The 27,157-nt window shown below is 43.6% G+C and overlaps 1 protein-coding gene across 4 annotated transcripts in view; it reads left to right on the top strand.

Moving 5' to 3' along the window:
* The first annotated feature begins 14,002 nt into the window (after positions 1–14,002).
* GRIK1 (glutamate ionotropic receptor kainate type subunit 1) overlaps positions 14,003–27,157 on the top strand; it is a 171,686-nt gene continuing 158,531 nt past the window's right edge. For all 4 annotated transcript variants that reach the window (XM_076352726.1, XM_076352735.1, XM_076352745.1 and 1 more), the window contains exon 1: positions 14,003–14,132. In XM_076352726.1, coding sequence (XP_076208841.1) covers positions 14,003–14,132 — 130 coding nt within the window. The remainder of the gene's footprint in view (positions 14,133–27,157) is intronic.

Raw genomic sequence — 27,157 nt, 5'->3', positions numbered from 1 at the left:
ACCATCATTAGTGACAAAATAAATCTTCAGTGTTTGCTGGGTTCCCGTTAAAGTTATGGAAATCTGTTTGAAAAATAAAGGCTAAAATGTGCATAGGTACCGTATAATAAATTATATATTTGAAAAGGGATATGCAAAGACAGGAATCTAAGCAATAATTTTTATCTTTTCCTTAAGTTAAGATACAGAAACACCACACTACAATGAGTTTTATATATCACACCTCTTCCTGGAAAACTTTTTAACTATATAATTATTATAATTAGAACAGTTTAAAGGATACAAATGTTTTTCACTTATTTTGTGCATTCTACACTACTGCATACAGTGAATTGCTTTGTTATGTGTGTTAACTGATTGGGGTTTTTTTTCTGATTCCTTGTCAACCAGTCTGTTTTTTCTTTTCATGTGTTTATAAGGGAGGGAGGCAAGACTTATGCACCATCTCAGATTGTTCCGCTGAGATCAGTTGTCTCCATCACCTACAACAAATGAAGAGATTCTGAGATTTGCTATAAGTACACTGCATTTATTTGGTGTAAAAAAATCAGGAGACTGGTGGTCCTTGGACCATAAATCTTCTTTGTCATAGGCTTAATGAAGTGAAAGCCTGTTAATTTAGGTGGACCTCTGATATGCTTGGGCCATGGGTGAGATGAAAGATGCATCACTGATGTTTTTTCTGGAACTGGAGTATTAAAATGATGTTTTAAAGCTGTGTACAATATGCTGAGTCTACTCCCCCAAGGCAGAAAGAAGTTCTTCACACACAGATTTTTTTCTAGAAAATGTCATAAGCCTTCAAGCCCTCCTTGACCTGTTTCTGTAGCTGCACTGTGGAACGTGTAACATATCTATGTGTAGCGCATATATATATATATATATATGGACTATGTCAGAGAGTGGGCTTCACATCATTCCAACTCCACTGAACTTGGTGCTGCTGCACTGAGAAGTCCCTGGGCCACAGATGGGAAGAGTTGGGGTGGGGGGGTGGAGGAAAATACTGGCCAACATCTTCCTCTCTTATGCCTCTTCTTACACTCCTCCCCTGTGGACCTGCTGCTGGTCTTGCTGGATACAGGGCTCATGAACCTTTAGTCCAACCCCTAGCAGCTGTTCCCATAATGGTTTCCTTAGTGTGACTTCAAAAGCATGTCGAACTCTCTTGTGTTCACATTCAAATTCTCTGAATTTATCTCAGAATACCTTTGGGGCAGGGAATTACTGTTCCTTGTACTTCTCTGTAGTTAGCAGCTAGAGGAATGGAGATTCCTAAAAGTAAAATTTTATACAGGACACTTGTTCTGTAAAGACAGGAATAACCATCATTCCAGCTTTGGTCTTTTAATATAAATGTTTTCCATGATGTCGGGGTTTTTTTCCCTGTCAAACCAAGAGCAAGAACCATTCAATATCAATTAATCTTAATACTTAAGAAAATCATAGAGAATGAACCATTTATGAGATGCGAGCAAAGGTTTTGAGCTCAACAAACAAGCAAGTGCGTATGTAGGTCAATTCTTGTCTGACTCACACTTTTCCTGCTGAATGAAGTAAGAAACTGAACATTTTTTTACTGTATTTTGCTGTTGTACAGAGGAAATTTTAAAAATATCTAGAAGATTTTGCAGCACAAAGCCTTTGCCCCATTATTAAACTGGCTTCAGATGGCTTCTCACTTGGGATCTGACTTCTGAACAGAAGAAAAGACTTTTCTACTGTAAGGGTCATCAAATACAGGCACAGGTTGCCCAGAGGAGTCTCTATCCTGGGAGATACTCAAAACCAGACTGGACATGACCCTGAGCAACCTAGTTTGGGTGGCTCTGCTTGAGCATGGGGGTTGGACCAGATGATTTCAAGAGGCGCCTTCCAGCCTCAGCCATTCTGTGATTCAGACAGAGATGCTGCTCGGTTTTGAATGTGGAACCCACATCCTAGAATTTATTTCAAACTTTTATTGATCATGCAATTAAAAATAAATGTTTTTGAAAGTCAGATGGAAACACAAACATGGAAACACAGAAGTAAGATGATATGTTCTTTAAGGTTTTTATTTTCAATTGATTATATTCACTAACATTTCTCTGAAGGAAAGTTTTCAATTAAAAGCTCTGAAAATTCCACATGTGGAAAAGAAAACACTGATCTACTTTTATGTGGTAAAAGGGTACCTAGGACACAAGCAGTCTTAATGACGAAGATCTGACATCTTTACAGATTTGCTTATGTACTAGGAACACTGAAGAACTTGCAAGTGCTTTCTTGGGGAGGAAATGCCTCAGGGACTGAAGGGTCTCCAACAGTTTCAGGAACCAAGCACGTCCTGGGCTTTGGTTCTTAGGATGGCCACAAGCCGAGGGGTTAGCCTTGATCTGTCAGCCTGACCCAGCCTTCCCAAAGCAGCTTCTCCTCCAAGAAATTCCAGGTGATCTTCAGAAGTAGACACTTGGAAGACATGCTAACTAGAATATCTAGAATAACTAGAATGCCATTCCTTTCATTCCTTTTTGTTGATGTTTTCAATCAGTAATCTTCCATAAAATATTTACACATGAAGATGGTCCAGCAAGGTTATCAGAAAATTAGTAAAGCTAATAAAAAGCCTTGTGCTGCAGCTAATGCAACCATAAGCAGTATCAGAGTAAAAGTGCACGTTAACCAGCAACTCTCAGAATAAAACCAGCTCCACTGAAGTTGAAATCTACTTTAGTGAACACCAGCTGAGGATCCCGATCATAAAAACGTCAGAAGAATAAGTGAAGATTTTTGGCCTCTGCATGCTTTCTGTACTATAGCTAATCTGAGAAGAAAATGAGATTTTTGGAGTCCAGTGTCAGCAAGTTAATCCCAAATCCAAGAAGACATATACCTCATTGATATTGGTGTAAGATGTATTTACTCAGGCTGTTTTATTGCTCCACAGGTGCTTCGGCTAAACTTTAGTATTATATTAAGAAGCCTGAAAATACCCTTCAGTGCAACAAGAGATAACACCAGTTCAGTATTTTTAATGACACTCCTCCAGTGAGAGAGGTTGGATTTTTGGGTCCCTGGGTTATATTGGGTTCAGGATAAGAATCTGATTGATTTCAAGACATTATGTCTGGATTTCAAGTTGTTTTGGCTTGTAACACTAAAGTCTTAAATCAAATGGGAAAACTCCATCAATTTGGAAGATTTAATATTCCCTTGTTGTCATTAATACAGCTCTAGGTACACTCCATTTTAAAATGTGGTAGGGTTGTAGCCCAAAATGGGCTGTACCCTTACTAGCATAAACTGGCATAGGTCCATCAAAGACAAACGGAGCTATACCAAATTATCTTGCCCTAAGTTCTATGTACGATTTTACTACTGTCAATATGGATAATCAGGGACACTGTGCACTTACGGGCACAGAATAATTAAGCTTTCTCTGGTGGTTTTTTTTCAATTTTTTGTTCATAGTGGTAAAATACCTTTCCATTCTTCTTTCCTCCTTGGTAAAACACGTAAAGGCAGAAATAACTAAAAAAAAAAATCTATTTATGATGGTGAGAAAATCAGCATATTCACAGCAGTGTATAGATTACATAAGTAGAAGAGAATCAGGAATTAGTGTTGTGAAGGAAGACTTAAGTAATCCAAAGCAGTAAAAATAACCGTGCTGATTAATTTCTCCGCTTGTGAAAGCTTTTTATTCCTTCGTAAAAGACACTACACTAAGTATCATAGTCACAGCTATAGAAGTTGCCCTATATCAGCTGGATTGTTTCAATTAACCTGTACTTCAAGCTAATTAAGAATCACAAGTCAGAAGAGATCTAGGAAGGCTGGCAGTGGATTTCTCAGTTACAACATCATTGTTTCAGATATGATCATCTTCTCCTGACCCTGGCTTTGATTTACGCAGCGAGCTATCAGTGTCATGGCTAGAGAGGAAAAAGATATGCTTACAGCCAATTTGAGTCTTGTTATATATAGTGCTTTCTCCAAAGGGGCATTTTAGCAACTGGTGATGCCAGCCCTAATTTTTTGACACAACACAGAAAAATGAGGGATTTTGACTGAAATGTATTATCCTCTTCTGTTTCCTACAGAAAAGGCAGAAAGTGTTTCTAGTGGGTCAGATAATGGGATAGTCATCAGCTAGTTGCAGAGAGCATTCATGCAGCAACACAATAGAGTGGACAGAATGTGAATTAGTCAGGAGTCAGGACAAAACAAAAACCCAGGTAGGAATGGAGAATATGGAGAATGTGACTGTTTTCAACTCACAACATAATGCTAATGCCGAGGTCTTCAGCATCATTAGCTATATGAGAGGCAAAAAGCAAAACATGCAAGAAATTGGCTTACAGGTGCAATAGAGCAGCTTAAGTTTAATTTGAACACTGCAGAGGAGAGTCACTTTAAAAATATATAGAAGTTGCTTACAGAAATGCAGTTTGTGTAGGCTTTGGCTTATTAAAACAACCATAAAAGAATATCATATTAAGGCATAGGCTTTAGGATAACACAATTTGTTTATACATAGGAACTTCAGGCTAACTCTGAAACAACATTTCTCCTTAACTTGATTGCATTTAATACTGGAATTGTTTTCATGTATAACTCCTTTTGTAATTATAGGAAGTATTTTAGATGAGAAACTCACTTCAAACATCAGAATATTAAAGAACTTGATCCAAACCCCAAAGTCAATGGAATGGGCAGCCCCCAAGGAGCCGAACACAGCTGGAAATGAAATGTTCAATCTCAGTCCCAGCAAGACCAACATGATGTTTGCTGCAAGGGGAGGACCAGCTAAGAGCAAGCTCCAGACACTGTCTGTTCAACTTGTCATTAGAGTTAGGGTAAACATTTGCACAATCTACTGCCATTTAGACACATGGCATGAGCTGGAGCTCATGCACCTCGCTATCAGACACGTGAATAGAAGGTACTGGACATACTGTGCTGCCCCAGCTTTTATGCACTACTAAGAAATACAGTAAATTAGCCTGAGCAGAGCACTGTATTAGTAATGCTAGACAGTAGAGTGACACAGAGGTGTCTTTACATGGCACGACCTTGGTGACAGAGGAGCCACAGTGGCATGTTATCCTGCTTTTCCCATTCATCTTGCCTGGAGGTGCGTCCTCCCCATTGGGCTCTGCACCTCCATCACCCTCCAGGGCAGATCTGTGTAATGCCACGGGCCAAGATGTGAGAGCTGTGTGCAGGGCTGGCTCGTATGGACCAAAGGCAGTCCAAGGTGGCTATATGATGTTGGTCTTGTACTTCTCTGCATATATAAAAGTACACATACACAAGTACATACTGATGACCCTTGTCTGAACATGGAGGAGTCCAAAAAAAGAAAGTTTCTCCAAGTCCACCCAAGACTCAGTGATGTTGCAGCACTGCTGTCTGTCTATAAGCACTCGTCTCAATGTTAAGATCTAGCCTTGCTGAAAACCCAGCAATGGGCATGGTTGATTTATCAATACTAATAAAGCTGTCAAGAGCAGTAGTACAGGGAGAGGCCCAGGTGGGTCCTCACGTTTCACCACAAGTAACACTGTGGGAAGTACAAATGGGATTGCTAATGAAAGCTCCCTCTTCATCCCCCAAGGAATAAAATCCTTCCCCTTCCTCTCTGCCACATGCCAGCCTCTCTGCACCTAACTCAGGGACTATTTGATCCTTGGGTTGCAGCCACAAGAGCATACTGTTTCCAAGATATATGAACTCCAAATAATTCTTGTCTGCTTCTTAGTGCCCCATTTGCTGTCTCCTTTCTTCATCTTTCCTTCTAGGACTCTCATTTCTCCCCTCCATCCTTCATTCTTAATGGGCTTTCTTCTACTTCTTTCCTTTCCGTGACCTAATTTACTCTTCTAGTATTCATGCTAACTGTTAATAAAAATTAAACGTGATCAACATCAAGACAAAAATGGAAGGCACAAGATGCTTTTCCATGTTCTCCTTGACTGTGCGGGTGAGGTATGGTGCATACTTTACTGCTCATCTGTCTACTTTTTCTAATATAAGTTTTTCATAGAGGGGAGAAGATCTCCCTGTGGCTAGTGATTGAAGAGGGGAAGAAGCACAAGCAATCCCACATTCAACCAATTCCTCTTGCACATCGAGAGAGAAAATGAAAGTCTGCTAATAGATTGTGGAGTCCTGAGCAGGGCTGGTATGGCACAGCGATGCATACTGCTTCATTTGCAGCACTGCCCACATGTGTGCCTGCGACAACGGATCCCCTGTCTGGGCTGGAAGTGCTGTGCATTGCCACAAAAGAAACAATAAATATAAATAAATAAGACCCCGTAACTCAGATGATTAAAAATACACATATATATAATATATACATACATTACATTATATATATATGCAAGTATGTAACATATAGCTACTAAAATGTTCTAAGTAGCTTTTTAAATTATGTGCTGATAGGTATATATATTTAAACCTGTTTATCTATACGCATAGTCAAAATCCCATATATTGTTTTTTATCACAGATAGCACGTCATATTTTATTATCTGTGGATATGTAAAATAGATCATGCAAATGCCAAGTGAAAGACAAAACATTCACAGAGCAAACACAGTTTCTGTGATCCTTAGAATGCAGAGCTTTAAAAACAAAAACTACTGCTCTCTGTGAATTTAATTTTGCCAGGTGCTACATAAATGACAATGCGAGCTATCAAAACATAAATCATACATGTTTAAAATGAAACGTTCATTGTTATGGGCAAACTTATAGTCTGTCTTAAGCAGCAGAGGATTTTTTCCAAAATCCTGATCCATGTCTGTGGATGAGTGGAAAAAGGCCTACAAATGCCAGAACTGCTCTTGGCACTCCTTGCTACTAGTCCAGCTGCCGTGGGAGTAGGGGCATTTTGGTCTGGGATGGACTGGGCTGCACAACACAAAGGATGAGTTGCAGAAAGGAGTAGGGCAACTACTGAGGGACCTCCAAAGTTTGCACGAACCCCTGGGATCTGCTGAAGCAGGGAGGTACCTACCACCCCAGAGCTGCTCCAGCTGGTAGTAAGAGGTGAACTATTTCATCGAGTCCTTGAGAGGGCGAGCAGAAGCTCTCTCATCTCCTCCTGTGTTGCTGACTGCATCAGAGCAGGAAAAAATATATTTCTGGAGAATCAAGGGAACTAATTCCCCTGCTCCTGTCAATCCAAGAAGAAAAGGGCAGAAAATAGCAGGTTCATAATATCCCTTCTCCCTCAGGTCCCACTCGATTTCATCAATGCTGGGGTACTACAATAATAAAGTGAAATACTCTCTTTTTGACATTTAAGTCACTCTTTTGAAATAAGTGTGGAAGGAGAAAAATGAGTTAGGACACATTTAAACAATACTGGGTAGAGATTTGGAACAGTCATTAATTTACCCCACCAGCTTACTCATAATTAATATTAACTCAAGGGCAGAAAAGAGAAATATACACTGGGGAAACAATGTAGTTTAATAAAAAATTGTATTAATTCTTCTCCCCTCTGCATTATCTGCTAAAAGTTTGGGGTTTTTTCCCTGCAAAAAGGAAATATGACAAGAGCTTCTCAGGGCAGAAGCACTGCTCTTGGTCAAATGTTGGAAGCTCACATTGACTCCACTCATTTTAGTGGAACTTTCTAGATTTCTATTAATATGACTAAGCAGAAATTGATAAAAGCCTCTTCTTCAATGGAAGATGTGCCAGGATGTTCTATGTATATACAGTAGAAGTTTTCTTTTTCAAAAAGTCTCTAGTGTACCATATATTGGAGAAAAAAAAGTAATAGGTCTTTGGCTGAGAAAGGTTTTCAGTGGGTTGCATTTGAGTTGCAGGTTATTTATGTCTTTTACCTAAATAGTATGGTGGATAAAAGTATCTACTGCTCAGGGAAAAGCAGTTTTGCAGATTAATGTTAGACTGGTTCAATGGAGTGGATCAATGTTAGTTTGTTAAGAGATTCGCTGTAGCATTTTTAGTGAAAAGAGTTTGGAAAGGGGAGAACTGCATTTATGGGTTTGGGAACATAAATAAAAGAGCACTTGAACCAAAAAGAGCTTCTTAAAATGTAATGTTTAAACTTGTGGTAATCGCGGTGCTATTTTCATTGGGGAAATAATTTATATTTACTTTCCTATGTATTACGATGCTTCAGTAAAAATACTTGTGTCTTAACATTTTTAAGTTTAAAAATTAATTTAACCTCCTCACCTACGTGAAATTCAGTGGTGTTTTGGTAACATGCTGTTAAAGACAGAGGGGAAAAATTATAAAAATAATCTTTGACTTCAACTGAAGCAAAATTGAGGGTATGTCAGGGGAATCTGGAATAATTCTGCTCAAACAGCCCTCTCCTCTCCCCTGCCAATGCCAGCATGGCGCTCCATCACTCACATCCACCAGGTCTGCTCTACAGACAAGATTTCTTGTCTTGTCATGTTGCCTTCCACAGATCTCTGTAGCAGCTCTCCCAGGATAGCTGTTCTTCACAGGCAACAGCATCCTCAGAGGCATAAAGGTTATTTGTGCTCCCGCTGGCTGCAGGGATGCTTGGGGCTTGCTCCTTGTGTGTTCCCAGTCAGTGAAGTGGAGGACAAATTTCCTTCCTCTCCTCTCCTCTCCTCTCCTCTCCTCTCCTCTCCTCTCCTCTCCTCTCCTCTCCTCTCCTCTCCTCTCCTCTCCTCTCCTCTCCTCTCCTCTCCTCTCCTCTCCTCTCCTCTCCTCTCCTCTCCTCTCCTCTCCTCTCCTCTCCTCTCCTCTCCTCTCCTCTCCTCTCCTCTCCTCTCCTCTCCTCTCCTCTCCTCTCCTCTCCTCTCCTCTCCTCTCCTCTCCTCTCCTCTCCTCTCCTCTCCTCTCCTCTCCTCTCCTCTCCTCTCCTCTCCTCTCCTCTCCTCTCCCCTCCCCTCCCCTCCCCTCCCCTCCCCTCCCCTCCCCTCCCCTCCCCTCCCCTCCCCTCCCCTTCCTTCCATGGGAGTTCCTTCTCAAGCACAGTGAAGTGGCGTCAGGACCAGAGGCAAGACATGTGGAGACCCAGAAATTAATTTTGCAGGGGGGTAAATGGGGCAAGTTAACAGCAAGGAGGTGAGGGAGTAACAGCAGAAAGCATTGAAGAGGTCAGTGGACAGATGACAGGAACAGAGGGTGGGAGATACCTGGGCATTTGGTTGGTCTGAGAGGGAGAGAGTGGTCGAGAGGGGGGATCTGAGCTACTGCACTGTCTTTAAAAAGTTCATCAGATGAACAGAGCCTGTCTCCAGCAGTGGCAGAAATTTTCGGGCACGTGGGACAGGTTCACTGCGACGATGGCAGCTCGGTGCTGGGTGAGACAAGGTCTCTGTGGAGGGGCAGCACTAACCCAGGCCTGACGGTCGCACGAAGGAGAAGGTGTGAGGAGGCAGGACACGGAGGGGAAGTCCAAATGCTGATGGAGCAGCCAAACTCAAGCCTGCAACCAAAGGAGCCGCAGTGGATGCCGGGGCTCAGGAGATGAAGAACTCGACAAATCATTTGGGTTTTAAGTTCCTATCTCCTTTGGAGTGATATTTATTTTGCTAATGTTCTTGAAAGAAAATGTTTGAGCAAGTGGAAAGAGAAAAGGACAAGAAAGGGATGTTTTTGACTCTTCTTTTACTCTTCAGTTTCTTATAGCTTTTTTCTAAGGTACATTCAGAGTGAAAGATTTTTTTGAGGATCCCGACTATTTGTTGGAAGAGCAGGACGCTGATTTGGCGTGGTTATTTTTAGATGATGCTATCAATTTCTGTGTTATCAGGTGTTGCATGTAGGTTATGAAAGACCTGGGGAATTCTCATTTATTATGTTTCCATTTGGAGCTTTTACTACTGCGATATTCTCAATCTATTGCTGAATCTTGTACTGCGTGATGGTAGAAGGTTATTGAGAGACAAACGTGGAAAAACCAGCCTTCCCAAATGAATGCTAACTGCAGCCTGTGGTCTCAACTCAGTAAGAAAGTAGCTTAGACTGGATATGGTCTGGTTAAAGTCCTGAGGACAACACAACGCAGCTAAAATTTCTCAGAACTTGACCAAGAAATTGAGAAAATTTCCAGATTTTCTGGAAGCTTCCAGATTTTCCTATGCGTTTGCATACACTTGACCTTCTGATATTTTGACCACATCCAAACTCAAATCCAGAATTCTGAAATGGATGCAAAATGTGAGGGAGGTGGTTTACATCCCCAGACTCAGTCATGAGGCCCTGATATCAGACAAGGTTTTAGCTATTAACCTAATAGTATTACTTAAACTGCAAATTGCATAATAATTACACATTGTCTCTAACTGGAATTTGATGCTGTGAAACAAGAATAAAGACCCCAAATTCCTGTGTAAAGGATTCTGTTACTATTTATAATGTTAATGTGCTATATGATAAGAACGGACTTTGATTACACACACTACCTTTCATTCTCAAGGTGTTTCAACACATCTTACTAATAATTCCATCTAAATATTGGCAATGCAATGAATGAGTAAGCAAACGTGGCAGCCAGTACGAGCTGAACAACAAGCTCACATGTTAAGGCTCTGGGCATTCAAACCTGCTTAACTGGGAGAAAAAAGACTGGCCAAGAGACCTGGGCTTTTTCCCTACTCTTTCTGAACGAAGTCCAAAAGAGGATTAAAGATTCGAGAATATCGATAACTGGAGACCAGCAAGATGAACTGTATTGAGACTTCTCATTTTAAAATAGCAGCCAGAAATAAAACAACACTCCTTGTAAAACCTGCATGATTTTGTGGGATAGAGCTTACTGGGTGATTTACTATGTTGCAAGCAACAAAAGAGCCGTATGGATTAGAGCTTAGTGTAAAATTAGAAACCTGGAAGATACTTCCAGGGAAATTTCAGTCAGTTTAAAACTTTTTCTGTCCTTCTGTGTTTCAAAATGGTGCCTTTGAATTCTAATTCAAAACATTTTTTTCAGAACTATTTTGAGAAGAGGAAATGTTTTAAATGGCAAAGCGGGCAGTATAAAAACCCTCTCCTCCCCAGTTTTCCTGTGAAGAATTGTGAAAACACAACCTTCCACTTCATGTCTGCTCCGACCAGTACAGGACACAGGGGTCATATACACAAATAAACCAGAAAAACTGGGCAAAAAAGATCTTCCACAATAGCAAATGGAGTATTTTTCATTTTAAAGTTTGGCTAGTCTTTGCAGCATTAGAGCTAATTTGCATTTTTCCATAACTGTTTGTAGTTTTTTAAAAGCCATCGCTCTTTATGTAGAAAGCTGTGGAATACAACCTAGGTAACACTTAGCTACACCCTGAAGCAGAAGCTAGTACCTCTTTCGAGTTTCCTATGAGCCACTCCTGCCACAGGAGGTTAGCAGAGTTTGAGCTGTTCAGTTTTCTACTACTGGTAGCAAGTGTCCGCAGACCTCTGCCACCCTCTTGCAGTCATTATTAAGCTCTTATTTTTCCCATTCTGTTCAGTTCATGTTCTTGAGGGCTTCAAAGAAGCAGAAGACTAAAACTAGCGGTATTTTCAAGAGCATATAGTTCTGGCCAACTTCTTATCTCACTGAAATGAACGCCAAAGTGTCTTTGACTTTTGCAGGAACCCGTTTACGCTGAGGACAAGTGGTTCTGAAAATATCACTAGGTGTATTTTCCAGATGAAATATTTTCCTTTTTTTCCTTCAAAATAGTACCATTTCTCAGTCAAGTGGAACTAATACGACTTCCCTTTAGAAAGCGGTACTTGCTGTTATATCAGTGCTATTTGCCACGCCAGTGGGGCTGTGAAAATAAAACCTGCCACTCCAGTCAGAGCTACTTCTAGTGCACAGTTTTGTACAGCGGATGAATGCGTACCTGAAGGTAGCTGTTACTAGCCATTGCTCAGTGGCTGAGATTTTCCCAGATGAGGAGATGCACGCCGTCTCTCATGTTTAGCGATTTGAAAGGCAATGACAGATTATAAACTTGTGCCAAAGTTACCGGGCCATTCAGTCCAGTCCAGGGTGGCCTGGCGGATTCCTTTTCTGCCTCCTACACGAGAGCGTATGCTGTAGTTATTAACCACGCGAGTGATTTAATATAATTGTCACCTTCAGCCAGTGTGATGTACGTGAGACAGGCGAGGGTGCTGGCTGAGCCTGTCTCTCACCCTCTGTTATGGCACGTCCCGCAGGAGCAAGAGATGGGGGCGGCTGGTCACGGAGAGCTGTGAAAGCGGGCGTGGGGCCGGAGCAGTGGTGCTGACATCCACAGCTACGGCTCGGAGCTGCGGAGCGGTGATGGCCCCAGAGGAGGCATGGGCCAAGCTACGCACCGCCACCGTGGCAGGGCAGCAGGAGACGAGGCATGAAAGCTAGCGGGAAATGTAGCTGTGTCACCCTGGGGGCTGGCAGGGAGCTTGTGCCTGCCAGTGGATTTAGCTCTGTTCCTAAGGAAAGGATGTCTTAGGTAAACAAACGAAAGATAAACATCACGGGCAAAAATTCTCCAAGTTGCATGTAAAATGTGCTGTAAGAAACGTAAAGTGGGGCACTAACTAGTACCCTGGCTGGGAATCTCGGTAGTGAGAACTGAATAGCCTAAATTGCTCTATAAACAGTAGAGGCAGGCTTTTCAGGAAACATTTGAGACTGACTGGGACATATAATGTAGACTCTTGCATTTCCATTGCACTTCAGCATGTGCTGCGACTGCTCTGAGGAGTTAATTTCTGGAACAATAGTTAGACAGACTGGAGAGGAATACAAAATAAACGAATTTAAATTATTTCAATTTTGGATCTCAGCTATGCAATTTTAGTTCTGTTGCTAGGTGGGAGTCATTCTTCTATTATGTTTTTTTCTTTTTTCAGGTCAGCTCAGGACCCATATGTTTGCTTTATAGTGAAGCATTTTGAGTTTCACTGAACCTTTAAAACTGAGATTTTAAAAGTAATTTGAGACCGTCAAGTCACGGGGGAAAAGCTATCTGCTGGCCAAGTCAAGGACGGGGAGTGTTACGGTCCCTGTGCCCAACTGTTCAAAACTGGCCTTGAGTTTTCATCACTTGAACTTTGTGAACTCCCGATCTCAGGCGAGCGGCCCTGCGGTCCCCTTGCTGAGGCTCCTGCCACGTCTGGGGAGATGCACTGTGGGGACACGTCTCCTGTCCCTCACTTGGTTGCAGAGGTCCAGGGTAGCAAACACACCGCAGAAAGCGCTGCCTTCCCTCCACCTTGTCCCCACGGGTGTCCCTCAGCCTCCAGAAATTGTGCACCATTGCCTTACCCCATGTCCGACCCCCCCAGAAGGGAGCTGTGCACACACAGGGGCCTCCTGCCCCAGCTTCGCCTCTTGTCTGTGTTTCAAACCCCCCATACAACCGGGAGGAAAAAAAGCGGGAATTGTGGGGCTGACAGGCACGGGGAGAAAAGCTTCCCCCAGGCCAAGGAGAGGCCTCCAGCCTTGCGGGGAGAGACCCGCGGGGGCTGGAACAGCAGACAGCACAACGCGGGGCAAGTGGGCTGGCGGGGCCGGGGGCAGGGAGCCCCGTCCCTCTCCCCGCCCCTGCCCTTGTCCCTCTGTCTGTCCCTGCCCCTGCCCCTGCCCCTGTCCCTGCCCCGCCCTGCCCCTGCCCAGCGCGGGCGGCGCGGGTCCGGCCGTGCCGGGGAGCAGCAGGACAGTTTCGTGCGCGTCCGTGTCCCCCCGCGTGCGTGGTGCCCCGCCACGCCGCCCGGCCCGGTCAGCCCCCGGAGCCGCCTCGCCCCGCCCGGGGCCGCCCCGCGGGAGGAGCCGCCTCCTCCGGTCCCCTCCCTCCCCTCCCGGCGGCGGGGGGCGAGGGCAGCGGGGCGGCGGGAGCCGCGGGCGGCGGCGCAGCGCAGCGCAGCGCGGCAGCGGCGGGAGCGCGGGCGGCGGGCGCGGAGCCCCCGCGCCATGGGCGGGCGGCGCGGAGCGGCGGCGCTCAGCCGGCCCCGCCGGGGGTAGCCGCCCGCGCCCCGCACCCGCGGAGCCCGGCATGAACTAAGGCGGGCGCGGAGGATGGCGAGCGCCCTCGGCCCGCGGTGGCTCCGGCGCCCGGCCCCGGGCGGCGGCGGCGGGGGGCTCCTCTTCGTGCTGCTCTGCGCCTCGGCCGGCCTGCCCCGGAGCGGCCAGCAAGTGCTGCGGATCGGTGAGTGCCGCCCGCGGGCCCTGCGCGTCCCGCTGCACGGGCACCACCGGCTCCCGCCGCCGGGGGCGGGGGCGGCGTAGGGGGCTTCTCGCTCCTGGGGTCTTCCCCTGCCTCCTGCCCGGGCGCTGCGCGGGGGCTTGCTTGTGCCCCCGGGGGGCAGCGGGACCCGCGTACCTCCCGCGGGGCGCGGGGCGCGGCGCAGCCCGCGGGGAGCCGCCGCGCCGGGGCTGGGGCTGCGGGCGGCGCCGGCTGGGCTGCTCCCAGCCCGTGGCTTTCCTCGGCGGGGCGTTTGCCCGGGGAGCGGGGCGCAGCCCGCCCCGTTTGCCGCGCTGCCGGGCTCTGCGGGGCTCCGCGGGGGCCGCTCCCAAAAGTTTGTCCCGGTGCGCGGCGGCGGGACGCGGGGAAGCTGGGCGCGGGGATCCCGGCGGAGAGGGCCGGGGCCGGGGCGAGCATCCCGGGAGCCGCTCGGGGCTGGCCGCGGGCGAGGAGGGTGTCACCGCTGAAGCGCTCCCCGGCAGCGGGCGTAAAGTGCGCCCAAAGCCAGCCAAACAGCGCTCTCCCCGCCACGCCGGTGGGGGCCGCAGGAATGGTTCAGTGACCTTAAAATGCATGCCGAAAAGCGCTGAGGTTTCCTCGGTCGGACCGGAGAGCGAGGAACCGTACCCTGCGAAGGGTAACCTTTTAGGATGGAGGACGTGTTTGCCCTCCTTTGCCCTCGGCCCCTCACCCTGGGGTGTGGGGAGCTCCGCGAGTGCTGTACATACGTGTAGCCCCCAGAAATCAGGAATTTATTTTTAAGCAGAAAACTCCGCACCATGGAAACGGGGCTCAGTTCACAGGAAGCCTCTCGCCCTACAGTGGGTTTCTTGTGTCAGTCAAATGAGACAGTGAATACAAAGTATCAGAAGAGTTAGGGGTTAGGAGAAACTGTGGAAAAGATGTAGGCAAAATCTGCCACACTTCTGTTTCTCTGCGTGTGCCTCTTTTGCTTGACAAACACTGAACGTGAAGCAAAAAAAGAGAAAAGAAGCTGTTTGTGCCACCCGGGGAGATGTATTCCTAAAGGCACGTTCCTGTGCAAAGTAAAAGATTCATGCCTTTTGACCTGGCAAACGTTAACCTCACTCAGCTTTCCTCACATGAGTGCTCCTTTAAACATCAAGTGGAAGGCTCCTCATATGCGTAGAGAGCAAGGGACCCGATGAGCGAAACATTTAAATAAATTAAGGGTCACAGTCCCTCAAAGTGCTGAGCAAAGGCAAGGGGGGGGGGAAGGGGGAGAAAAACTGAAGGCGCTCTGCACCTTGCAGCTGAAAATCTGCAATGAGTATGTAACTGTCCATATTCAGTGTATGCTCACTTCTTTATTCTCACGGGATGCAGGTGAAGTTTGCTGTTTCTGTGCTCACCACTACAGTGTAACTGTGCCCCGTTTGGAGCCGAGGGGAATGTCTGTGCACATGCACAGAGCACATGAAACATAAAGCTTTGTGCTTTCACAGACCAGTAAATTCAGGGCCAATGAAACTCGTGGAAGAAAGTAAAACATGTTCAAATAACTAAGCCACGTGCTACAGCAGGATGCTTTGGAAATACACGAGCATCATCTCTGCTACTAGGCAGCCTTCACTTGCTTAGCTTTAATGGGAATAGCCTCTGAAGGAGAAAGGAGCATGCCAGAGTTTAAAGGGAAACATACTTGCTTGAACGTAGTCTAAATGCTTAGCTCTGTGCAGGACAAAACCTCGGCTTCACAGCTGCAATCAGCATTGCAGGGACCCAGGCAGAGATTTAGGGTGAGCATTCCTCTCCCTGCCAACCTCCCCGTTGCAAAACTTGCTTTGCCGCTTCTGTTTGGTCTAGCGAGGCTCCCAGGCAATTGCCCACGTTGCTTTTCCCTAAAATTGCTCTGCGTGGTTTGTAGACTTTCTGCTGCAAGATCTGTGTGTATCTCTAGTTGGGATTCACTCCTTCAGTGCGTGCAGCGATGGTACCCTAACACGGGTTAGACTCTGTTACTTCCACCACAATATAAACAATGATAAGTATGACAAACTGCTCAGCTTTCAATCACAGCAACCAAATACACACCCAAAGAGGTGCTGCTGGAGAATAAATGCTCCTTGTGTGTTACATGGTTGTGAATGCATAAAATGTTAAATGTATTCTTATGACTATAGTTATCCTGCCTATAAAGTAATGATGATATAAAATATTAATCCTTCACATCCGTTAACAGCAGCAAGTTACTCCGTGGAGTCTGTCACTCTTAGAGGTGACAAACAGAAGTGATGGCAATAACTCCTCCAACACTCTTTGTGATAACATAATAAAATCATCCCAACGCATTTCTGACAGTGAAGAAAATGCTAGTAAGCCATCAGATTTTCTTCTTCATGCTTTAGTTAATTAAGGAAAGGAAAGCACTGCTATACAATGGTGCAGCAGTTTGCACCTGAATTAATACGCTGGTAGTTTAATTGCATTTTCCGCTGTTAGGGAGCTTTTGGATTTTTTTTATTTTTCTGGCTTATAATACAAATGAATGGATTCTCTTGTTGGTATTCAATTAGTTGAGAAAGGACATGTGAGCGATAGAAATTCTAGCTATTTCTCAGCATCTAGCTAATGACTACTTTTCTAGCCCTCTAAACAAGAAAATGAGGGATGGCAATATGACCAGTAAAACTAACTCATTAGGATAAAAATAATGGATTTTGAGATAAGATGTAGTTTTCAGTCTCAGGTAAAACAGTACTTAAATTCTAGTGTCTTACTGAGTGTTTTTTTCAGGTTCATGTTGAAAAGCTTTTCCATTGATATATGAACTAATAGAGCTGTCCAAGGAAATACCATCTTTATCTACACATAACCCACTAGACTGTATTATATAAAGGTATATTTAAAGTTCATGACCCTGATATTTTTGATTTAATACTAAGGAATTTCTAGTTTTTACATTGAGTCAACCTAACCTCCTTATCTATCCTACTTGTACCACTTGTATAAAATAAATGAACTCAGATAACAGAAGGAAGAATATAAATTACGACAAGCGAGCACTAAGTTGCAGAAACAGCTTCCAAAGCACCGAAATCTCAGCAGCAACAAAATTTATTTATTAATATTGGATACAGAGTTTTCTCATTTCTTGCTGTACATCCTTAAGGCCATTATAACTTCTAACTAAGTTATAAGAATATACTTCAGCGATATTACATGAAAACTTATAAATGGTAGTCATTCAAGCTATGCTCTGGATTAGAACTAACCAATAGCTGAGAAACTATGCAAGTTATTAACATATCACTGGAGTTAATTAAAAAGAGAATGTGGCAGTTTTCAACAAATACCTGTAGGAAGTTATACTTGGATGAATCTTGGAATTAATCTCTAAAATTAACAACTCCTGAAAATGAGCAAATGAGTAATTTTTAGGTTTCATAGAAATTGCTTTAGGTGATGAAATAGATACCCTTCAGTTCGTACCAGAAGTAATTTTCAGTAATTTGAGTGTTTCTGTAGTTAAATGGAATATTTAAGTACGGGTTCATACTCTGCACTGGTTCCTTACTTAAGCAAAATTCCAAGTGGTTTAGTGAATTGTGTTTTCAAAAATGCAGGATTAGCCCCATAATATTTCTCTCCAACTGAGAAATACAGACTTAGAACAGACACACATAAGTCAACCTAATCTGCAAAATATTATTTTCTAATGAGTTGAAATTTTCAATATAGATTTCAAAATATATGTCTATATTTCCCCAAGCAGGGCTAGAGCTGTGAGATTTTTTCCTGCGTGATATTACCATTCCCACACTGTGAGAATGATAAAGACAAAAGCCTAATTAATTTCACTGCAAATTTGCTACTTTTTGTCAACTCTTTTGGGGATTTTGTTTGTGAACGGAATGATATTAATACACATTTGAGCTTCATCAGTGTGACATGGCAAAAACTGTATTTGGAAAGTCTCTATTGTATTTGAACATCATTAAATGCTAATTTTCAGAAGTATTTCTTACTAGGTGTCTACAAGTTATTCTATTCCATAGTATTGTGAGAAGTGGGACTGCATTTTCTATCATTAGATGTTGAGACATTAACTACATTTTATTCACCAGATCCTGAATGCTCAGCGGTTTATCATTTCACTGTAGTACAATTTGCTTAAATTTCCTCGTTCTACACTGAGCAGAAAACTATTTTGCTACAAATATTTCGAAAGGATTGCTACCAAAACATCCAAACATCAATTTTTATGCATCTCCCTCCTCATTGGATTTGACAGTACTGTACAAGTGTGAGACAGTGCAATGTTTGGCTTGCATGCTTTAAATGGTTAATCAAGTTAAAAATACCCTATAAAAGGCAGATGAAAAATGTATTGCCAGCACCTTAGCAGGGCACTCAGAAGGTCAGTGGAGCCAAGTGGCCTCAATGTATGTAGTGAGCTCAGGGAAGACACCTGACTGCATAATCATTTGCATGGTTTCACCCTAAATTATTAAAATCAAAATCTCGTTGGTGATTTCTTTATGTTCTGCCATTTAGGCTCAATGATGCAGAGGGGTGGATTACTTTGGGTTCCATACCATCGTATTTCCAGGCTTTTATACCGTGGAAGGCGTTTGCCGTACTGGGTTGCTCCACTGGGGAATATTAAAAAGTCGTGAAGCCAGTGCTCAACTGATGTAAATGGGCATCCTTTTATTGAACTCAAGGGAGCTATGCCAGTTTAAATTGCCTGAAAAGCTGCCTTGGACATACTTAATATATTGAGAATGATGAAACTTTCGTAATTCCCCTGACTGACCTACCTACTTACCACCCTTCCTAATGACGGGTAGGATCTGACAAAATCAGGTCCTACACATGTTTAGCTCTTGTTTTACGCCAGTGCACTCTACAGAGCATTTCTGGAGCTCGCTCCCGAGGCCGAGCAATGGTGGTCATTGAGCGCATGAAGCTCGCCAGCGTTACGGGGACCTGTTACACCATCAGCTCTTGACGCCTCAGTAAGGGTGTTTGCTGGGCGGCTGTGCCGTGGCCAGAACGTTATTGCTTGGGCGGTGTAAAGTGCTGCTCAGGATTTGAAGAAACTATAGAGGAGACCTTCACTTTCCAGAAAATTGGCGGTTTGCGTCTCTGTTGTCAGAATATACCTACGTCCTAAATATCTGCTTTAGCATGAAATAGATGAGCTCTAAAGGCGTGTGATAGTCTTCAAATAGTCTATAATACTGTGGCTTGATAATTATGCAGCAGGCAGCCAGCTGCTCAGGGCTGTATTAACAAAAAAACCGAGTATGAATTGCTTCTGTCGTGGACCACTTGTCAGTAGAGGTTGATGGAGAACAACAAAGAAAAGGTCCTGAGACCAGAAAATGAAAACTAAGGAAGCAAGGCTGGATTTGCCTAGCTTGGACCAGAGCTAGGACAGTTTAGACAGTGCCGATGGAGATAAAAACATTTGGAAAATACGTCATGAAGATATGTTAATCCTGCATTTCACATCTTGGGAGATATGTGGTTAACTATGGCAAATTTCACGTAGCTTTCTTGGTCAAAAGTCAAATAGGTTACAGGGAAATGAAATGGAAAGCAAGGCAGGGCATTGATAGCTGTGCTGTAGTATTTTATTATTTTCTCTTAACTTATGCAAGGTCTACCCTAATGTGCCCCTGTGCAAAATAGATCCATAATGCTGCAGTGAGCTCCAGGTGGGCAGATAAATAGGACGTCCTGCTGTGGTTCACCAAGGCTTCAGATGCATTTATGTAACACGTGCGTTGGCTCAGACAGTTCAGACTTCGGTAAAATACAGTATAAAATCTTCAAAATGAAATTGATGAAATTTTGCCAAAGGATAAGAATTTTTCATCAAATATTTTGTTTATACAAAATGGTTGATACTTTACCTAATGCTTTTTCAATTAACAATTCATGCACAGTACAGGGATCATTGCAGGTGGAACAATCCTTATAAATAAAATAAAATAAAATTACATTTCTTTGAATTTCTTTTCTTGCTTAGTAGCCTGTTTGTAGTGTTCAGGTGTAATAATTTTTTTAAGTCCTGCAACTTTCCCGTAACACCTAATTTCACTTATTTAGAGGGCATTTGCCTCAGCATCAGTTCTTGCTTTAACTATAAGCTCCTCCATATGGCCCTGTCTTCGCTTAACATTTTCCATTTAGTCCGCAAGTACAATCTCAATACTGTTTTTTCATTACAGTCTGTTTTGTATATCCTGTCAGTAATAAAGTTTAAATCCTGCTCCCCCCCAATATTTCAAACAAATGCCTCTAATCTTCTTTTCTCAGAAAGGCTTGATTTGACCAACTAGACTATAGATTGTACTACAGTAAAAAAAAAAAAAAAATCCAAGAACTGATTAGTTTTACTCCACAGCTTTGGATCTGTAACCCGCAAGCCCAGCATGTCCTAGTTTTTGGTTGACTTCAGATTTTAGTTTGCAGTAATGAGTTTATGATTTTGAGAAAGCTTTGCAGTGGGAATGTTATTACCCTTCCCTCTCTCTTTCTTTCTCTTTCTGCTGAAGGTGATACAGTATTATCTAGAAAATGATTAGCTTTCAAATGATGAATTTGCTTTCACTGAGCAAAATCAAAATTCAGAATTAAAACTTTCATTATTCCAAATAGGCATCTTTTTCATTTCAGCTAGAGGAGTGAGTATCTGATAGGGCTGCTGAAGTATCCTTTTTCGTTTGTTTGCTTTGATTCCTCTGACAGTGCGGAAGGTTCCTTATATTATCTTTACAGCTCCACCTGTGCCGAGACACTAAATTAGAGTGGCACAAACACTGGGAAATGTGAATCAGTTATATGGCCCAGCAGTACGGACAAAGAGTTAGAAGTGGTCTCAAGGGCTCAGTTTTGAGCTCCTTTTCTTGGGTCCATCAGGCTGTTTACAATTATACTTTCTAGTTGTTTTTTCCTTTGGGCTTTCAGACCGCACTACCACAAGTTTAGAAGAGGAGCGTTACAAATTCTGTTAGCATTGAAATTGCTCCCACATTCTCCCATCGGATCTGTACATGCAAACTTGGTCTGTTTCAAGGAAAATTATGTTTACAGCACATTGATTCTGGCTGGGGTTCAAGACCAGCCATCCTCCCATATTGCTAAATGGTATGGAGGTCCTGGTGCAATGCTGGGTAGGTGGAAGTGACAGTCAGAGCGCAGAAGTACCTCCAGAGATATGGAGCAGGACTTGTTTTGAGTGAGAAAGTGTGCGAAACTCATTGTTCTACCTACATGTGAAGGGGCAGCGAAACTTCCCACAGCCGTCATGTCCAAGCGACACTTCTGCTGGAAACATTATCACAGATGCTGAGGCTTTGCTTTGGCTCTCAGGTGGAGAAGGAACAGAGCCCTCCCTGAATTCAGTGGTACGCCACTGAGACCTTAAAATCACTGTGATCTTGCATGCTCTCCTACAGAGAAAGAAAAAACCCAACAAACCAAAACCAACAAAAACCCAACACTTCTTTTTAAAAGATCAAACATGCTAAAATATAGTAAGAGCCATTCACTACACTGTAAGTAATACAGGCTTTTCAGTTCTAAATGTTTTGGACAGCATAAGCAGGAAAAGACACTAGTGTATGCTGTGGATCAAAGAGTTTTGAAAAAAATGCTGGTTTAAAAGAACAACATTAGGTAGCTATAAGAAAAGAAGAAAAAATGTTTGAAGATACGAATTTATTCTCCCCTTCCCCTGGGATGAGCGATGGAGCAGAGTCCTGCCAGGATGTTTATATGGTGCTTGCTGCCACTCACTTCTACTAAAGATCACCTCCCCTTCCCCTCCCAGGGAGAGATGTGTCATTAACATCCTCAGCATGCAAGCCAGATCCCCAGGTGAGTAATTAGGCTTGCCTAATCTGCCACTGCTCTTTCTGCAGTTAATGGCGGTCTGTATGTCAGCCCAACATATCCTAAGTGTTACTTTAGTTGCTTGCTTCTTTAATGCTAAGTGTCTTCTCCTACCTGAGAGTTTTGGCCTTCATGGTCCATGAGAGCGCACACAGAAGCCAGTAGGTTTCTAACTCTCTGCTTTCCTGCAGCGAATAGCAAGAGCAGCCCACGCATCTGGGCTTACAGCTATGTCTCTAAACAGGCAAATCAAAGGTTGCTACTTCTCTTTACGAGCCTTGCCTCGCTATAGCTTTGCCTAGCTATAATAATACTACTACTGTATATTGTAATGCAGTAGAACAATTAAACAATGATCAACTACTATGAATTGTGCTATCTTTAGGGGAAGCTGGATTATATAAATTGGGTTTAGCACGATTCTGCAAGACAGTACTGAGAAGAAAAGCTGTATGTACCTTATATTCTTGCATCATATAATTAGAAGGCAAATCCATGGAAATTGGTGCTTTTGGGGTCTACCATGCGATGAAAGGTTGTATTGAACTAGTTTCCTTACTGCTTTGTCGCATGTAGTATGAACCGTCTCATATTTCAACAAGAATTGTAATGAATAATAACAACACTGAGATCTTCTGAAGCAGTAGAGCTCAGAGTACTTCACAAAGCACATACAATTAGTTTTATTTTATGACTGGGGAAGCCAAGGCCAGATAACAGAAGTGTTTTGCTGGCAAACTTATGGCAAAGCTGGGAGTGACTCCAGGTCTCTCGAGTGCCATCACCCCGGACCTCTGCCCACTGCATCACAACTTTGACATTTCCTTATAGTTTGTATATTAGGTGAAGATCTGCATAGAGCCTTTGGAAATTAGTAATATGAAGTGCTAAGTGTTTCTGCTACAGGGGCCCAAGTGTGTTTACCTAAACAATTTATAGGTAGGTGTTTTATGGCCTGAATGGTTTGCACACGCTTGGAGCTCAGCCCTGGATGTGCAGTGCAAAGCAGACAATGCTGAAGATTTTTCCCTGACACTGGAGGATTTTCTGAAGAAGCGGAGCACGTGCCACCTTCTCCTGATTTGGGTAGTGGCCAAATATTTGGTGCTGTATCTGACCTTAGCCAGAAGCCCCTCAGAGGCCACCAACATCCATGGCCCTTGGAAGTGCCTTTTCACTGCTCAGATTTCTTCTGAGCATCTTTTCAGCATGGTTTGCCATGTCCTCTCTAGCCTCTGACTTCACATCTGCTCAGCAGAGTGGTGTTCTGCTGAAGATCGGGCGTGGTAAGTCTTAGCAAGGGATTGACACCTTTAGGTACAGAAGAATTTAATTTTTTTTCCCCCATTTTGGCACTCCCATGTACTACTCCACTATGCACACGTACCCTCTGTAATGACACATATTTTGAATACAGAAACATTTTGTTATTTATGCCCTTTCTAGAGGGATATTATGTGCATTGGCAAGGCGGTTAAGTGTTTTACTAGGCTGTAACTCCCAGGCAAATACAGCAACCCATGTGACTTGGCCTGACTCGTTCTCTTGCATCATGTTTGTTCCAGCACCGTTTCCCCCTTCTGCCCCAAGAAGGGGTCTAAGCAGCCGGAAAAAGGCTTTCAGAGCATTCGAGCCATGTGCAGTGATGTAGACTGTACCATCAAAACTGTTGAAGTCTTTATCAAATATTCAGTTGTCCTTATAAAATTCTAGCTAGGAATTAACTCTGGCTTCAGGAACTACACATCTCAGTGCTTACAATCTTTTGCTTTCACTGTCTCAGTCTCATCCATGACGAAGATATGGAGAACTGAAAATTAGATGCACTGCAATGTAAACATCCAGAGGACACCCCCCCCCTCAATACAACTTTTGCTATCACAAAAATAACCTTTTCTCAGCTTACATTCAAGAGAAATACAAGAAAAGCCAAAGCCATTTTAATCCTCCTTTCCGCTGTGCAAACGGCTTTCACCTAAATGTCTTGGTGACCCTGTGCCAACCCAGTCATTTCTATAAAGGTTATGAATAGGAAGCTCAGGCCTGATGGAATGTGAAAAGTAGTTTATGTGAAATAGTTACTTCATTTTCAAGGAACTGCAAATTAATCCTGATTTCTCTGGAATGGTCCCAAGAGATTAATCTCAAGACATCTGAGCCCATACCAAGCTTAGAGGCTCCCTATCGGTAGTCAGAAGAGAGGAAGCCAGGTTGCTGCAGCAACAGCGTGACATATGTAAAACTCTATTTGATTATGTCAGTATCACAGAGAAAGCTGTTTAAAAGTTAGGTCAGGTTTTTTAGCTGTACTATATTTTTCTAGAGAATGTCAGTCACTGTCATGTTGGCCAATGAGTCAAAACGCATGACGAATAACTTCAGCAATCTCGTGTGGATAGCAAGTTAGCTATACGCATAAAATAATATAGTAATAAGCCATTGGAGAACTATTAAAGAAACTATAATAAACCACTTAAGAATTCTTCCTTGCAATTTGGAGACAAATAAAATTACAATTTCTGATTAAAATATTTTCATGTTTTGTTTTTGAATGCTTTTATTCATCTTAGGGTTCAGACAGAGCATAGGAAATTACTTAAAAATCAAACAGATGATCTTTGATAGTCTGTTGGAATGGGAGATGAATGAGTAAATACCTTGTACAGGGTGCAAGAAGGATGTGGAGTCACCGCTGTACTATTTTCCCTTATGAGTGTTCAAATGCATTTTGTATGATAAACAGTGCTCACGCTAAACAAAATTGCTTTGTTAATAGAAACCTATATCCGCAATTTATTCATACATACTTAAAAATATTAAATGCAAAAGACTATAGTAAAAGAGTGCAGTAAATGAGGCAGAAATCCTGAAGAATAATGTCCCTAGCTAGGTAACAAAGGATGGGATTTTGAAGTTGTTTGGTCAACATTAGTTCAATATTTCCCATCCTCTGGGGTTTCACTTTTTAATCTTACATGTTTACATAAAAAGCTTTTGGTATAATTCTCTATCGCTGTGTAAGAAACAATCAGAAACGCCAGGAAGGTTCCCCTCGCACCCTATGGGCACAGCTAGGATCCCCAGCGGTACGGCAGCTGTGCAGTGCGGGATGGAGACCTGTGCCACCCATCGCCAGTAGATGTGGCTGTTCTCCCTGTGGACCCGGCCCTAGAGAAGGACGAGGCAGCTTCTGTTGGTGTTTTTCCAGAGGTGTTTGGTGATGGGAAGCTGGCTGGCAGCACAGCAAAGGGGCAGCGCAGGCTCCTGGCTCATACTGCTGGAGGCACCAAACCGGGCAAGGGACAGGCTTGTTTCTGCAGCTCTGGGCAACATGTGCATCGTACAAACGGGTACGGTAGGTACTTACCTGGCCATTGGTAAAAAGCTGTCACTGACTGCATTCACAGCACCAGGCCATCAAATTTTAAGTCCCTGCATGAAGATATTCTCAGAGAAAAGATAATCGGAATCTTTGTAGTTTGGGCAAAAAAATGTATTTGTTATGTCTCAGGAACAGCTAAAACCTCCTGTATTCGGTCTGAGACAGCTGCAGGATGGGGGAAATGTTGCTTTAGATGGCTAACATTTGACAGAGTTATAAGCAGCTGAACACAAGGTTGCGTAGTGGACAATGTTTGGAGTCCTTTCTTATTGACAGCTGCTGCAAGGTCTTACTGACAACCTTACAAAAGATGAGGTGGAGCTTCCTTGTGGGAAAGCTCTTTTGCCTTTGCTGGGATGAAGCACTTTTAGCACCTAAGTCATCAGCCAGCATGAGCCTTGCCAGCCTTGTAGGTCTGACCTGGATGGTCCAAGTTTCAGGTCCGTTGTCTGGTGAAGGACCATGGAAACTCGAGGTACAGTGACAGGATGGTGGCCTGCAGCAGTGCTGACAGCTGTGGCAGGGCAGTCTGGCTTGTCTGAACCAGGCCTGCTAGGACAAGCCAACAAAGGCTGTTCTTCTGACATGTTACATAGTGAAATACTGCAATCTGTACAGCGACATGCTGTTTTCTTCATTGGAGCTCCATCTGCTTAAATAAACCCATTAAAGATGGGTATTTGTTCTTTCTTGAATGAGTTTCCCTTTGTTTGTCTGATAATGGCCAAGTAGTGCAGAAAGGCTAAGTACAAGGTTCCCTGCTTCTCCATTTGGACATGGTTCGGGGAAGGTTCCTCTGAGGACACTCAGTACTCTTGTCCGTAACACACGTTCCTTAAGCCTGGTGGCAGGGATCTGGGCAGAGGGAGCTCGCTGCAGAGAAAGGCTTAATATTCGGTGCGTATAAGCCAGCATGGGGGGAGACTTTGAAAGGAGGCCGCTCGGCTTGTGACTGTGCTGAGCTTCACTGGGGGTGATTTGCCAGTCTGTGATCTACCACTAAGCCGCTGCGGTGGTGGTGTCGGGATGACTTCAGCACTCACCCGCAGCTCCCTGCCGCACACAAAGAAGGCCCCACGGAGCCGAGCGGACGCCACGGAACACAAAGTTCAACATGCACGTGACTAAAGATTTTGTCCACGAAACTGAAGGAGTCTGCGGTTGTAAGGAAGCCAAATGTCAATGCAACTCAATGCATTGAGTGGATCACTTCACTGCCTTTAAACTTCCCAGCCTTGCCTCCTCTGTCTGCTTCCCCTCTCTCTGAGCATGGAGATGCTCAGCTCTCTCCAGCCACGTGCTCTGGCGTACGATTCGATCCTGTCACCGAGGCCGCTTTCAGAATTTCGATGTAAAAATGATGTCTTTCTTCTTGCTATCTCTGATCCAACAACTTGTACACAAAAAGCTTTTTATTCTTCCGAAGCTGCTTCCTTTTGACTATGCCAAACCACACCAAAAACTTATCAGTGGGGCACCGCAGCTGAAGTCTAATATGAGCTGATGATTTTCCAACTGTAACTATCTTGAAAATTTTCATTTCACATCCAAATTGTTTACTTATCTGCTAGAAACATATGTTAAGAGAAGTTAAGGCTCTGTTGCCCAAGGTGCATTTTAATACAGGGGAAGAACTGCTTCAGATATTTCACATTACATCTTCTAGCTTTATCTGGTGCTGTAAATTATAAAGCTGCTCCATTGAACTGAATGAAGATTAAATTTTTGAACACTGTTT

The sequence above is a fragment of the Aptenodytes patagonicus genome, chromosome 1, assembly GCF_965638725.1.
Source record: "Aptenodytes patagonicus chromosome 1, bAptPat1.pri.cur, whole genome shotgun sequence".
Taxonomy (NCBI): domain Eukaryota; kingdom Metazoa; phylum Chordata; class Aves; order Sphenisciformes; family Spheniscidae; genus Aptenodytes; species Aptenodytes patagonicus.
Note: the sequence above shows the minus strand (reverse complement) of the source record. Positions and strands in the feature narration are given on the sequence as shown.